Here is a 14,975-nt window from a genome sequence, read left to right as displayed (position 1 = left end):
ACCAGTAAATCAATTCCCCACAACCATTAAATTGTCTATTTTACACATAAGACTCTCTGTATGCATCTGAATCATCAAACCCAAAAATGTACATTTGGTTATCCATGTCTGACAAAGGAGACGTCTGCTACTCTGAGTACATGATGCCTCATTCTGTATTGAAAACATGGACTAATAGTAGTGATCCATTAGAAATATCAGAGAGCAGAATACCCACTGAGATAATTATTTTAGAAGTAAAGCCATTTAGAATAATTGCAGCCTGTTAAATAACAGAATGATTTGAGACAACTGAACAGAAAAATGGCGTCAGTTTCAGATTTGAAACTATCAAACGAACAAATATGTCCCTATATTTTCAAAATGAGTTCCATATTTGATGGACCTGAGGTATGGTAGATGCCATACCACGTGAATGGAGTGCATACTAGGACATCTTAGCACCTGAACCGGAAAATACTTTAAGGGAGCCTGAGCAAGCCCTCTGAAAATGCCAATGGTTACTGGGCTTATCAGGTCGAAGCAGGTTTCTGAGAAGCAGCCCTGCTCGCATCAATTTAGAGAGCCAACCAGGCGACCTCAGGGCTTGAAATAGAAATGAGAAAAGCTCAAAAGTTCCACTCCCAAGAACATCTAATAAAAATCACTGTTTATTTTCCCCCCGATATGTAACCTAATTTCTCCTGTTATCATATATATCACTCTGATGAAACGTTACTAGGAGCCAATGACAGCGCAAATAAATGTATTTGGTTTGATTAGACATTCTCCATTCAGCCAATAAGGTTGTGTTGCACGTCCATAAAGGTAATATAATCTACCAGGACTTCCAAGGCTCTTAGTAATGTCAAATGTCTTGACTCAGGGGGACTTAAAACCTGGTAATTCCAATACCCAACAGTAATTACCAAAGCAGGTTGCCTGGAATGGCACTTATAAATCTATTGGTCTGATTTCCATGATTACGTACCGCTGGAGACAGGATAATTGAAGAGCAAGTTGTATCCAATTCCCTGACCTGAGATCTAACATGTTTATATTCTGTAATTCCTTATTGACTTAGAGAACATTGTTAGGGAGGGAGTCAGTCCAACTAAGAAGTAAAGGGTCTTTATTAAGAGGTCAATTGAAACTGCAGACGACTAATGAAAAGCATATTGTGGAAGAAAGCTGCATCCCACTTAAAACTGAACACACCGATTGGCATGCGTTTTTCTGTTGATCATTAGAAAAACAAGATTTCAGTCGGAGCTGTATTTCCTGACCGATTGTGCGTTTGGTTAATTATGTTTTTCCCCCCACGAGGCACTATAGAAGCCCATTTCCCTTTCTCAAAATCCCCAGATTGAATCTAAGATAAAATGAATTACAGATTTCTTGAGTTGATGTTTTTGCAGAGGATGTTTAAGTTGCACAATTTCACATCTGAGTTGAAGGTGTTGCAGTATTTCTCAAGTAAGACGTGTTGTCTTACGTAAACAAATTTAGAGCTGCTGGGCAGGTCTGTCTCACTGTCTATGCTATTGGACAGAGATCAATCATTGTAGCTGTTCACTCCATGTTAGTTGGCAAATGGACATCGTTAAATCAAAACCCAACCTTCAGTTACCCATTGTGACACACGGATGTTCCAAACTCAGTTTAAGCCAAGACTGACTATGACCAAAATCATCCTATTTACATGTTGTAGTCAATTTTGACCCCAGAATAACTGTTTGCCACGAAGTCTCACTCATGAGAGAGAAGCATACTTAGCTGGCTGTAATCGGCATTGGACAACAGCCATACCCTGTGCTGATCAATCCCTTGCAGTAGCCTCCTTAGAAGGTCCTTAGACCTTACAAGCCAGGTTTTGTGAGGCTAAAGCCTGACAGCACCTTCTAAGACCAGGTCACACCCCTCCTGATTTACCCCATCCACCTGGCCCAAGGCCTGCAGCCAGCAGAGAGGATAAAGCATGCCTCGCTCTCACTCCTCAATGAATACTAATCTCTCATCTCCCCACAGCCAAAACCATCAATCTCCCTCCTCCGTTCCAACACAGCCATCTTCTGCCCTTTTCCCCTGACAAACCCATCTAGCTTTACTCTGCAAGCCTATCATCCATCATTACAGAGCAAACCAATCTCCAACAGCTCTCTAACACAGACCCATCCTCTGCCATTACACCCCCGGATCACGTCGCTCTACAATTACACACAAACAACTAATCTTCCACTCGCTCACTACAAAACTCTTCACTTCGACCCGGTAACCCGTCTCCTACTTGCACAACAAAGCCGACAGAATAAAGGTAGGCTTTCCGGACAGACCACCACTTTCCACGCCTTTATACCCTGCCTCGGAAATCAATGGCAAGCCATTTTAAAATGTCAATGAAAGATGCTTTGAGGTTTCGGTTTTAACAAAGGGCTGTTTGTGTTGGTACATGAGGGGGAATAACAGTTCTACAGCTGAGACTAGACCACCACAGCCTCCCACTAGGCTCAACCTGATTGTGATGAACTGCAAAAGAAAATGCAACACTATGTGCAGAATGTGGATTTGTTCATGACATGTATGGTAGTATACACTAACAGGGATGATTCATAAAAATGTGTTGGTTTGTGATCTTCCATTGATTGTTTCGATCTCTGAATCCCACACACTGCTGTCAGTTTGTCTGTTTGAGCGAAAGGAGATTCTACCCCATTAGTGCATGTTATTTTCCCAGGATGCACCTGGCCTAAATCACCACCCGAAGCCAGGGAGCAAATGGCACGTCGCTTGCTCAGAGATCTGCCATTTATGATTGACACCGTGATACCGTTAACCCCTGGACATCAAGTACTCCAACTGACATGCATTGTATGAAAGTGAAATTGAGCCAAACGACATAAAAGTCAATACTAAAAAGGTGAATAAGTGAACTGAAACTTTTGAGGCCAAAGCAAGGAGGACTTAATTTTTTTATGAGCACGGCCTTATATCTATTACAGATTATTGGATGATTGTCATTCATATTTTATTCACACAGTTCGAAGTAACATCGATAGGTTAAGGCTACTACTGTAAATTATTTTCCAATTTTCCCTATACCCACTATGAGGTTGCTACAACCTAGCCTATGAATTAAAGTTAACGAAGTAGATGCACACAGGTCGAGATAAAGATTTGATGTTACAGACAGTGACACATTCAATACCGCCTTGCACACCCTTGCCTGCATCTAGCTGATCTAGGGTGTAATCATTAGTCCAACATTTGTAAACAAGAGTTTCTATTGGACAAATTCAGGTATGTTTATCCCCTTTGCTTCTGCTTAAGAAATATTTTAACAGAATCGGCAGAATGAATACACCCCTGAACACACAAACACAGTTCACTCTCATAGCAGCCACATTGTATCCCTTCTTGCATCTATGCACTCTCCTCCTCTCACCTTTACCCTTTGTTGGTGAACTTCAAATGCACAATATCTCAGCTGTATGTGACCAGGTGAAAACCTTTCCCAAACCATATCATAACCACTACACACAGCCTACACTGTTGTCACCATTTTAGTTAAAGTAACGTCATAGTCAACATAGCTAATAGAACTAACGCGTTAGTAAAGCCACTACAATTATGCAGTAATGTTACAGTGTATAGTCAGTACGCAGTTTAGCAGGCAGTTACACCAGCGGTAATGGTAACTGCCGATGGCAATACATTTGTAAAACCAAAAGCTTACCTTGACTTGGAAGAGTACCAGTGTTCTGTTGGATATAGCCAACTAGCTAACATAGCATCCCTCTGTTTGAGCCAGGGCTAAATAGGCTAAAATTATTAAATCTCTCCACCACTCTTGCTTCTCCTTCATTTTTGAATAAATTAATTTGTTCAAAAATGTTAAACTATTGTCTTTCTCTTTGAGTCAACTACTCACCACATTTTTTGCACTGCAGTGTTAGCTGAAGCTTATGGTTTCAGTGATAGACTAATTATCTGATCCTTTGATTGGGTGGACAACATGCCAGTCAATGCTGCAAGAGCTCTGATATATGTTTGAGGACGTCCTCCGGAAGTTGTCATAATTACTGTGTAAGTCTATGGAAGGGGGTGAGAACCATGCGCCTCATAGGTTTTGTATTTAAGTCAATGTACCCAGAGGACGGAAACTAGCTGTCCTCCGGCTACACCAAATTGCCACCCTACAGAGTGCTGTTGAGGATACTGTAGACCTTCATTACAAAACAGCGTGTTTTAATAAATTATTTGACGACATGTGAATATATAGTTTTATCTAAAAAGGATAACTTTAAATGTTTTCCAAATTTTATGAAATTTACTGAGGAGGAAGGGCCTCCCCTGAGGAGCCTCTACTGTCTCAGTCAGTAATTGGCAGTGGGGTGATAGTGGCGTGGCCTCACTGGCCTGTGTTCCAACTCCTCTCACTGGCCACCTAAGCCTTCCGTTCACACCCACTCCCCTGCCTTCAATACCTGACCTCCCCCGCCTGATGCCTGCCCTCTCACCTGCCTGCCCTCCTCCACCTTCCCACCCCTGCATCATTAGTCACATAAGGACAGGATCTAGATGTGTTGGTGGTGAAGTGCTCCTGTCAAGCTGCAGCTGTGTGGCAGCACCCACACCGCCACCTTTACTGCAGTCTGTGTGCCTCAGCTCGCTTCACTGCCACACTCGGCTTCATCATCAGAACCGCTCTGTTTCCTTCCCCACAGAGTCACACTGTACCGTAGTAAAATACAAACATAAATCACTGTACTGTATGTTTGACTGAGTATTATCGTGCCACAGAGACAGGCCTATTTTCAACCCATTAAACAACCATTGTATGCTACTTTTGTCTTGCTGCTAATTCAGGTCAGACCCATCAGCAGATTGACAGTGTATAAAAGGTTACTGTATGCTATTCTGAAGGGAGCTCAAACAGAATGGAAAGAAACACAGGAGTCTATATTACAATACATATTCAAATATTAAAACTCAGTGTAACATGTTCACCCATTCACTGTCAGTAGTAGGAGTTAATGAGGTGAAATATTGACTGTAGGTGCTACATGTCCTGGCTGCATTGTGGGGGGTATATATATAATAACAATAATAAATTGCCCCAGCTAGCTTGGCACTAGCCTTGCTAATGATCTCTGCAGAGAGAGGAGCCGACTCCGAGGCACTGGCTCCCTACGTGCCCACTGTTACTATGGAACACATGTGATTTTGCTAACTTCACATTTAGACAATAATGAACACAAGTAAAAACCCCTGGGGGTGGGGACAGTACTACTGTTCGATCAACTTTAATACCAAAGAGTTTTGCCTACCATAAAGCACTACTTAGTGATTAATTGCTCACATGGACCCAACATAAATTCACATATTTCAGTGTATCTCCTATTATGGTTTGACAGAAAGAGTTGGGTCTGCCAAGAGTGGGTGAAAATGCACGTTGGTGATGAAATCTCACTTCCTTATGTTATAAAATACATTTTACCAAGACAAATATAATTCTTCACGTTCTGACTCGTTCATTGAGGTCGTTCTCTAACATATCATTAACAGTGTATTTACATAGAGATAATGTTTGTCGAATCAGCTGTCTCAAACAAAGAAAACTGTCACATAGCAATGTTATCATCATATCTCTTCTGTCAGCCCTAATTGGCCAGTTTAAGTTAAAATGTGACATTTGCACTAGCTGTCAACCCTGTCAGTGTGTTTATTGACAAGAGGCTTCCTCAATCCAATAGACCCCTAGCCTAATTTTACTGCTTTTCCTCCCCAGCGAGGAAAAAAGAAGCTCATAGATCACATTAACGCCTGCTCCTCCACAAGGTACAGATACAGCGACAGGAGACACTAATGGCTAACACAGAGTAGCAACATAATACAAAGAAACAGGATTTGTTACTTCTCCCTCTAAATAGCTTGGGTATGAAATACTATTCCACAGATCATTCTGTCCTAATCTGAGCATAGCAACGGTGATAAAAACATGCAAAAACTAATGAAAACTTGAATGACATTTTGTTTTGTAAATGGAAGCTCTCCATTGACAGTAGGCTTAGTTAATGTTAGGAGGCAACAGCTTCAGCTGGGTGAGCATTTAATAGGCCCCATCATGTGCTCGCATTAAGCACACACAGAGAGATATACCCATACACACCCATAAACTAGCAACACAGTGTAATCACCTTCCTTATCTAGCAGCAAACTGCAGTATCATGGTCTGACATCTGCAGAACGTTATGGGGGCCGAGTTGAGCGGTTATAACTGATAGCCCAGAGCAGTGGTTTTCAAAAATATCCTCTGCGACCACCAAATGTCTCACCATTTTGTTGTAGCCCTGAACTAACTCACCTAATCAAGGACTTGATGATTAGTTGACCAGTTGAATCAGGTGTGCTAGCTGTGGAATAGTTAAAATACATGGAACGGCTGGGGGTCCCCGAGGAGAGGTTTTAAAATCCCTGGCATTGAGCCCTCAAATTCATATCTGGACCTCTAAACCAGTTCCACTGTTTCTCCCCCCTGTTCTTCCCCTCTAATCAAGGACTGATTTGGAGTACTCAAATCTTACCCTAAGAGGTCTGGAGCACTGCTAGTTTTCTGTTTTACCTGATAATGAATTGCTCCCACCTAGTGTCCAAGGTCTACATCAGTCAATGATTAGAGGGGCAGAATGAAAAACGAATGAACAAAGCAGTGGAACTGGCTTCGAGGTCCAGAATTAAATTTGAGGGATGTATTTAAGACTAACAAAAGAGAAATGCCTTTTCTGGCTCATGCAGTTCAGTTGTCCACCCTTATATACTGTTATCCTAATTGATCAAACTCCACCCAGGTGTCCTGTCCTACGGCATAGATGATAAATCCTCTCTGACTGGAGGAGCCAATGGTTGCTGTCAATCCCCTGACATCCTATGGAAGTAGGACAGACGGAAGTAAAATAATGCTGTGAGTTGATGAGTTCATGTTGGCCGTGGCCTATCCTTCAACACAGGGTTTACTCCAGGCTGAATGGAGTGTCATGATGAACACACTCCAACTCCATGTTTGCCATTTTAATCCCAGCCTGACGTGAAACCAGTCCCTTAGCCAGTCTGTCGTCATCACTCGCGTTTTAATCTCATCAACCAAGACCGCCACCCGGGCCGGCCGGTGAATCTGTACCTTGTCCTTGCCTTGTTAAAACGCCAGGGCAAATCAGAGGATTACAACCTCCTTTGACTTCAGCAGCGTGGGCTGGACAGCTTAGCGACAACCACAATGCTCATCTCACTGTGCTGCTGCTGCTAGATGTCAATCTAGTATGGGGGTTTCCTCAACACAAAATAAGTTACAATATAAAACATGTTTATTTTGTTCCCCAACTGGTGGCATGCGGGTGATTCTACTTGGCTCCCCAAACATGAGAAACCAAAAAAAAAATGTATTCCCACACAGAGATGTGTGTGATCGTACACAAATTAACAATATTTCAAGTGATTGTTTTAATCAAATATGATCTGTTTGGGGTTATTGCGGTCAATTTGCACAAAATTATTTGTAATTATGTTCAGGTCCCCTAACCATCCGCTCAAGAAAACAAAATCGGCCTGCGTCTGAATCTAGCTGATTAAAAACGACATCTCTACCATCAGAATAACAATGCAATTTGATAGTTTGAACTGTCCTGACAGGTGAATGGCTGTATGTAGTAACCTATGAGCACACCACACCTTTCTCCCCTCCACTATTGAAGAAACCAACACCTGGTTCAATTGTGCTTTGAAAAATAATAGCCACCTAAAAAACATGTAGATATATCTTATTATTCCCTGTACTAGATACATTTTCACTTCAGGGGCCAAATCTCAGGAGGCAATTTCTACAAACTACATTACAACACTATTGTAACAACATGCACATGCTTTTGGGCCAGACAGTGGATCCCACATGTCTAATCAATATCATATATCTATTGATATCAAATACTGCCGATTTAGAGCCAAGATCTGCTTTTCGTCATGCTAGAACACTAGAGAGCGAGGTCTTCACACATGCTTTAGGTATTCATTGGCTACATCATAATTATAAAACAGGTGGTAGCCTGCCGTATAGCCATAGCAGTTCGACATCTTATAAACAATGTGAAATTGCCTGAGGAATTTTCCAATGCCGCATCTTCTGAAAGCTACACAGAACCACTAAATGTGAAAAATAACGTATACCACAAGACCGTAACCTAACAGTCTGTATGTGTAAATAAATGACGCATAGAGCCTGGAACGACAATAATGATTGAAATAGTAGAAAATGTGTCACTTGTTTACATAATCCCAAAAAAAACAAAAGAGTAAATAGAATAGTTGCGGCACAAAATGATCTTACCTTGAAAAATCCATAACAACAACAGGAGCGCTCGGACTCTCCCAGACATCGCCATTGCCCAACATGAACCGCACGTGCCCGGTGCAAGACGATCAGCAAACTTGTCTAAAGGGAGTGGGCGTCTGTTGTCTTTTTGAAGTTCGTCTCCTGTTCAGTGGGCTCTCATCCGCTCCACTTCTGGCCAAAGTGAACGCGGGAAGCAGAACTTGGTTTATTAATTATTTCAGTATTCCCGTCCGCCGAGCAAACATTGCAGAGAACTGGCGCTGGTACACTTCCACCGTACACCGTACATTTGTCGAGAAATCGACGCTCTGTTTCCCTTGACTTTACCCGTCACTCCTGAAACCCCCTACATATGTGCTGCGGCCCCTCTCTCTCCAGAGTTGAAATGTAGACAGTAGTCTCCCCTCCTTACCCTCGAAGTGGACCGTTATAACGGGTCACCTGCCCGCCTGCACCTGTGCGTACATGAAACGCCCCGCCCCCTATCATTATGGGCATGGTTTAATTTTGCACTGGTTGTTTTTATACTTTCTACTCTACACAAGATTCATAATCTATAGTACTAATTACTATGAACTAAGGCATGTAATGAAGCCTTATGAAGCCTTATTAAGCCTTATTAACTGTGGAAAAAAGTTATTAAAGGCCCAGTGCGTTCAAAAAAAGTGATTTGCCTGTGTTTTTTTTCATATATATATATATACTGGTACAGTATACTGGTATTCTGTATATATATATATATATATATATATATACTGTACCAGTCAAAGGTTTGGACACACCTACTCATTCAAGGGCTTTTCTTTCCTTTGACTATTTTCTACATCATAGAATAATAGTGAAGACATCAAAACTATGAAATAACACATATGGAATCATGTAGTAACCAAAATAGTGTTAAACAAATATATATTTGAGATTGTTCAAAGTAGCCGCCATTTGCCTTGATGACAGCTTTGCACACTCTTGGCATTCTCTCAACCAGCTTCATTAGGAATGCTTTTCCAACAGTCTTGAAAGAGTTCCCACATATGCTGAGCACTTGTTGGCTGCTTTTCACTCTGCGGTCCAACTCATAACAAACCATCTCATTTGGGTTGAGGTCGGGGGATTGTGGAGGCCAGGGCATCTGATGCAGCACTCCATCACTCTCCTTCTTGGTCAAATAGCCCTTACACAGCCTGGAGGTGTGTTTTGGGTCATTGTCCTGTTGAAAAACAAATGATAGTCCCACTAAGCGCAAACCGGATGGGATGGCGTATCATTGCAGAATGCTGTGGTAGCCATGCTGGTTAAGTGTGCCTTGAATTCTAAAGAAATAATTGACAGTGTCACTAGCAAAGCACCCCCACACCATCACACCTCCTCCTCCATGTTTCACGGTGGGAACCACACATGCAGAGGTCATCCGTTCAACTACTCTACATCTCACAAATACACAGTGGTTGGAACCAAAAATCTCAAATTTAGATTCATCAGACCAAAGGACAGATTTGCACCGGTCTAATGTCCATTGCTCGTGTTTCTTGGCCCAAGCAATTCTCTTCTTATTATTGGTGTCCTTTAGTAGTGGTTTCCTTGCAGCAATTCGACCATGAAGGCCTGATTCACACAGTCTCCTCTAAACAGTTGATGTTGAGATGTGTCTGTTACTTGAACTCTGTGATGCATTTATTTGGGCTGCAATCTGAGGCTGGTAACTCTAATGAACGTATCCTCTGCAGCAGAGGTAACTCTGGGTCTTCCTTTCCTGTGGCGGTCCTCATGAGAGCCAGTTTCATCATAGCGCTTGAGGGGTTTTGCAACCTCACTTGAGGAAACTTTCAAAGTTCTTGACCTCTGACTGACCTTCATGTCTTCAAGTAATGATGGACTGTTGTTTCTCTTTGCTTATTTGAGCTGTTTCTTACATAATATGGACTTGGTCTTTTACCAAATAGGGCTATCTTCTGTTTACCACCACTACCTTGTCACAACACAACTGATTGGCTCAAACACATTAAGAAGGAAAGAAATTCCACAAATTAACTTTTAACAATGTAGTCACCTGCATTCCAGGTGACTACCTCATGAAGGTGGTTGAGAGAATGCCAAGAGTGTGCAAAGCTGTCATCAAGGCAAAGGGTGGCTACTTTGAAGAATCTCAAATATAAAATACAGTGAGGAGAACAAGTATTTGAAACACTGACGATTTTGTAGGTTTTCCTACTTACAAAGCATGTAGAGGTCTGTCATTTTTATCATAGGTACACTTCAACTGTGAGAGACGGGATCTAAAACAAAAATCCAGAAAATCACATTGTATGATTTTTAAGTAATTAATTAGCATTTTATTGCATGACATAAGTATTTGATCACCTACCAACCAGTAAGAATTCCGGCTCTCACAGACCTGTTAGTTTTTCTTTAAGAAGCCCTCCTGTTCTCCACTCATTACCTGTATTAACTGCACCTGTTTGAACTCGTTACCTGTATAAAAGACACCTGTCCACACACTCAATCAAACAGACTCCAACCTCTCCACAATGGCCAAGACCAGAGAGCTGTGTAAGGACATCAGGGTTAAAATTGTAGACCTGCACAAGGCTGGGATGGGCTACAGGACAATAGGCAAACAGCTTGGTGAGAACAAGAGAGAACTATTGTAAAGTAGACTGTGTCTGTAAAATAGGTATAAGATGTATAAATTGAAGGTAAAAGCAGAAGTGTTTATTAGTTTACTCCAATTGGGGGAGCGGTGGTAGGGTTGCGGGGAATAATAATAAAGGTATATTCTTTAAAAAAGTATGTATGTCTATATAGGTATGTGTATGTATATACAGTGGGGAGAACAAGTATTTGATACACTGCCGATTTTGCCGATTTTCCTACTTACAAAGCATGTAGAGGTCTGTAATTTTTATCATAGGGACACTTCAACTGTGAGAGACGGAATCTAAAACAAAAATCCCCAAAATCACATTGTATGATTTTTAAGTAATTAATTAGCATTTTATTGCATGACATAAGTATTTGATACATCAGAAAAGCAGAACTTAATATTTGGTACAGAATCCTTTGTTTGCAATTACAGAGATCATACGTTTCCTGTAGTTCTTGACCAGGTTTGCACACACTGCAGCAGGGATTTTGGCCCACTCCTCCATACAGACCTTCTCCAGATCCTTCAGGTTTCGGGGCTGTCGCTGGGCAATACGGACTTTCAGCTCCCTCCAAAGATTTTCTATTGGGTTCAGGTCTGGAGACTGGCTAGGCCACTCCAGGACCTTGAGATACTTCTTACGGAGCCACCCCTTAGTTGCCCTGACTGTGTGTTTCGGGTCGTTGTCATGCTGGAAGACCCAGCCACGACCCATCATCAATGCTCTTACTGAGGGAAGGAGGTTGTTGGCTAAGATCTCGCAATACATGGCCCCATCCATCCTCCCCTCAATACGGTGCAGTCGTCCTGTCCCCTTTGCAGAAAAGCATCCCCAAAGAATGATGTTTCCACCTCCATGCTTCACGGTTGGGATGGTGTTCTTGGGGTTGTGCTCATCCTTCTTCTTCCTCCAAACACGGCGAGTGGAGTTTAGACCAAAAAGCTCTATTTTTGAATCATCAGACCACATGACCTTCTCCCATTCCTCCTCTGGATCATCCAGATGGTCATTGGCAAACTTCAGACGGGCCTGGACATGCGCCTGCTTGAGCAGGGGGACCTTGTGTGCGCTGCAGGATTTTAATCCATGACGGCGTAGTGTGTTACTAATGGTTTTCTTTGAGACTGTGGTCCCAGCTCTCTTCAGGTCATTGACCAGGTCCTGCCGTGTAGTTCTGGGCTGATCCCTCACCTTCCTCATGATCATTGATGCCCCACGAGGTGAGATCTTGCATGGAGCCCCAGACCGAGGGTGATTGACCATCATCTTGAACTTCTTCTATTTTCTTCTATTTTCTAATAATTGCGCCAACAGTTGTTGCCTTCTCACCAAGCTGCTTGCCTATTGTCCTGTAGCCCATCCCAGCCTTGTGCAGGTCTACAATTTTATCCCTGATGTCCTTACACAGCTCTCTGGTCTTGGCCATTGTGGAGAGGTTGGAGTCTGTTTGATTGAGTGTGTGGACAGGTGTCTTTTATACAGGTAACGAGTTCAAACAGGTGCAGTTAATACAGGTAATGAGTGGAGAACAGGAGGGCTTCTTAAAGAAAAACTAACAGGTCTGTGAGAGCCGGAATTCTTACTGGTTGGTAGGTGATCAAATACTTATGTCATGCAATAAAATGCAAATGAATTACTTAAAAATCATACAATGTGATTTTCTGGATTTTTGTTTTAGATTCCGTCTCTCACAGTTGAAGTGTACCTATGATAAAAATGACAGACCTCTACATGCTTTGTAAGTAGGAAAACCTGCAAAATCGGCAGTGTATCAAATACTTGTTCTCCCCACTGTATGTGTATATGTATGCATGCGTGTATGGATATATATATTTACCCCCAAAAATATGGGGGATTGGAAATGATGCAGACAATTACATTGGAAGCAACATTCTTTCCGCAACATTAAGCTGATCCACCCCTAAAAAAAAATAATAATAATAAAAATAAAAAAAAACAGCTTGGTGAGAAGACAACAACTGTTGGCGCAATTATTAGAAAATGGAAGAAGTTCAAGATGACGGTCAATCACCCTCGGTCTGGAGCTCCATGCAAGATCTCACCTCGTGGGGCATCAATGATCATGAGGAAGGTGAGGGATCAGCCCAGAACTACACGGCAGGACCTGGTCAATGACCTGAAGAGAGCTGGGACCACAGTCTCAAAGAAAACCATTAGTAACACACTACGCCGTCATGGATTCAAATCCTGCAGCGTACGCAAGGTCCCCCTGCTCAAGCCAGCGCATGTCCAGGCCCGTCTGAAGTTTGCCAATGACCATCTGGATGATCCAGAGGAGGAATGGGAGAAGGTCATGTGGTCTGATGAGACAAAAATATAGCTTTTTGGTCTAAACTCCACCCGCCGTGTTTGGAGGAAGAAGAAGGATGAGTACAACCCCAAGAACACCATCCCAACCGTGAAGCATGGAGGTGGAAACATCATTCTTTGGGGATGCTTTTCTGCAAAGGGGACAGGACGACTGCACCGTATTGAGGGGAGGATGGATGGGGCCATGTATCGCAAGATCTTGGCCAACAACCTCCTTCCCTCAGTAAGAGCATTGAAGATGGGTCGTGGCTGGGTCTTCCAGCATGACAACGACCCGAAACACACAGCCAGGGCAACTAAGGAGTGGCTTCGTAAGAAGCATCTCAAGGTCCTGGAGTGGCCTAGCCAGTCTCCAGACCTGAACCCAATAGAAAATCTTTGGAGGGAGCTGAAAGTCCGTATTGCCCAGCGACAGCCCCAAAACCTGAAGGATCTGGAGAAGGTCTGTATGGAGGAGTGGGCCAAAATCCCTGCTGCAGTGTGTGCAAACCTGGTCAAGAACTACAGGAAACGTATGATCTCTGTAATTGCAAACAAAGGTTTCTGTACCAAATATTAAGTTCTGCTTTTCTGATGTATCAAATACTTATGTCATGCAATAAAATGCGAATTAATCACTTAAAAATCATACAATGTGATTTTCTGGAATTTTGTTTTAGATTCCGTGTCTCACAGTTGAAGTGTACCTATGATAAAAATTACAGACATTACATGCTTTGTAAGTAGGAAAACCTGCAAAATCGGCAGTGTATCAAATACTTGTTCTCCCCACTGTATATTTTGATTTGTTTAACACTTTTTTGGTTACTACATGATTCCATGTGTGTTATTTCATAGTTTTGATGTCTTCACTATTATTCTACAATGTAGAAAATTGTAAAAATTAAGAAAAACCCTTGAATGAGTAGGTGTGAAATTGTGAAATTGATGATAATGCCCTTTTAGTGTAAGAACTGTTTGAAAAGACCAGCTGAAATTTCAACCTGGATCACCAGACATCACCGGGTGGTAAATTAGTTAATAGACCAATAAGAAAGAGAGTTCCAAACCTCTCTGCCAATAGCAGCTAGTTTTCAGTTTTCCCCTCCTCACTCAGACCACTCCCAGACAGTCCTAGCAAAATTATTTCTATATAAATTGCTCATTGCTAAGAAGCTGTTTTTGTTTATGTTTGACCCTTTTAATTGAAAACAATCACAGTAAGGTACTTAATTGTTGCCCAAAAATGATTTTATATTGAAATATAAATGGCTGCATTGGACCTTTAAGGTCAAGTGCTAAGGGGATACAAGCATTGGCCTACAGGCTTGTCAAAGATTTAAGAAGATAAGCATGGCAGTGGCCTGTCTTCTGAAGGGATAGGGTGTATGGACTAATGATGTGAATGGGCATGGAGAAGATTATTCCTGATTTGTACAGAAATGTATATTCAGGTCAATGCCATAGATAAAACATTTCAGGGATTTAGTTCATACTGAAATTTATTCCAGATAAAGTCTATAAAGATGCGAAATCAGTTAAAGTGCATTACCTGAGTCTCATTTAAAAGTTTACTTATAGGACACACTTCTTTCGCATGTAAAAATCCCCAGGAAACATTAACAGATAGTTGTGTGAGAGGACAGACAGGAGCATGAGCT

At 42.0% G+C, this 14,975-nt stretch overlaps 1 protein-coding gene across 1 annotated transcript in view; it reads right to left on the bottom strand.

Moving 5' to 3' along the window:
- Positions 1-8,529, bottom strand: part of LOC139548734 (endothelial cell-selective adhesion molecule-like) — a 63,285-nt gene extending 54,756 nt beyond the window's left edge. Inside the window, exon 1 of the mRNA XM_071358511.1 lies at positions 8,357-8,529. Within this exon, the coding sequence (XP_071214612.1) occupies positions 8,357-8,411 (55 nt within the window). The 5' untranslated portion in view covers positions 8,412-8,529. The remainder of the gene's footprint in view (positions 1-8,356) is intronic.
- Positions 8,530-14,975: the final 6,446 nt, after the last annotated feature.

The sequence above is a fragment of the Salvelinus alpinus genome, chromosome 22, assembly GCF_045679555.1.
Source record: "Salvelinus alpinus chromosome 22, SLU_Salpinus.1, whole genome shotgun sequence".
NCBI classification, from domain to species: Eukaryota; Metazoa; Chordata; class Actinopteri; order Salmoniformes; family Salmonidae; genus Salvelinus; species Salvelinus alpinus.
Note: the sequence above shows the minus strand (reverse complement) of the source record. Positions and strands in the feature narration are given on the sequence as shown.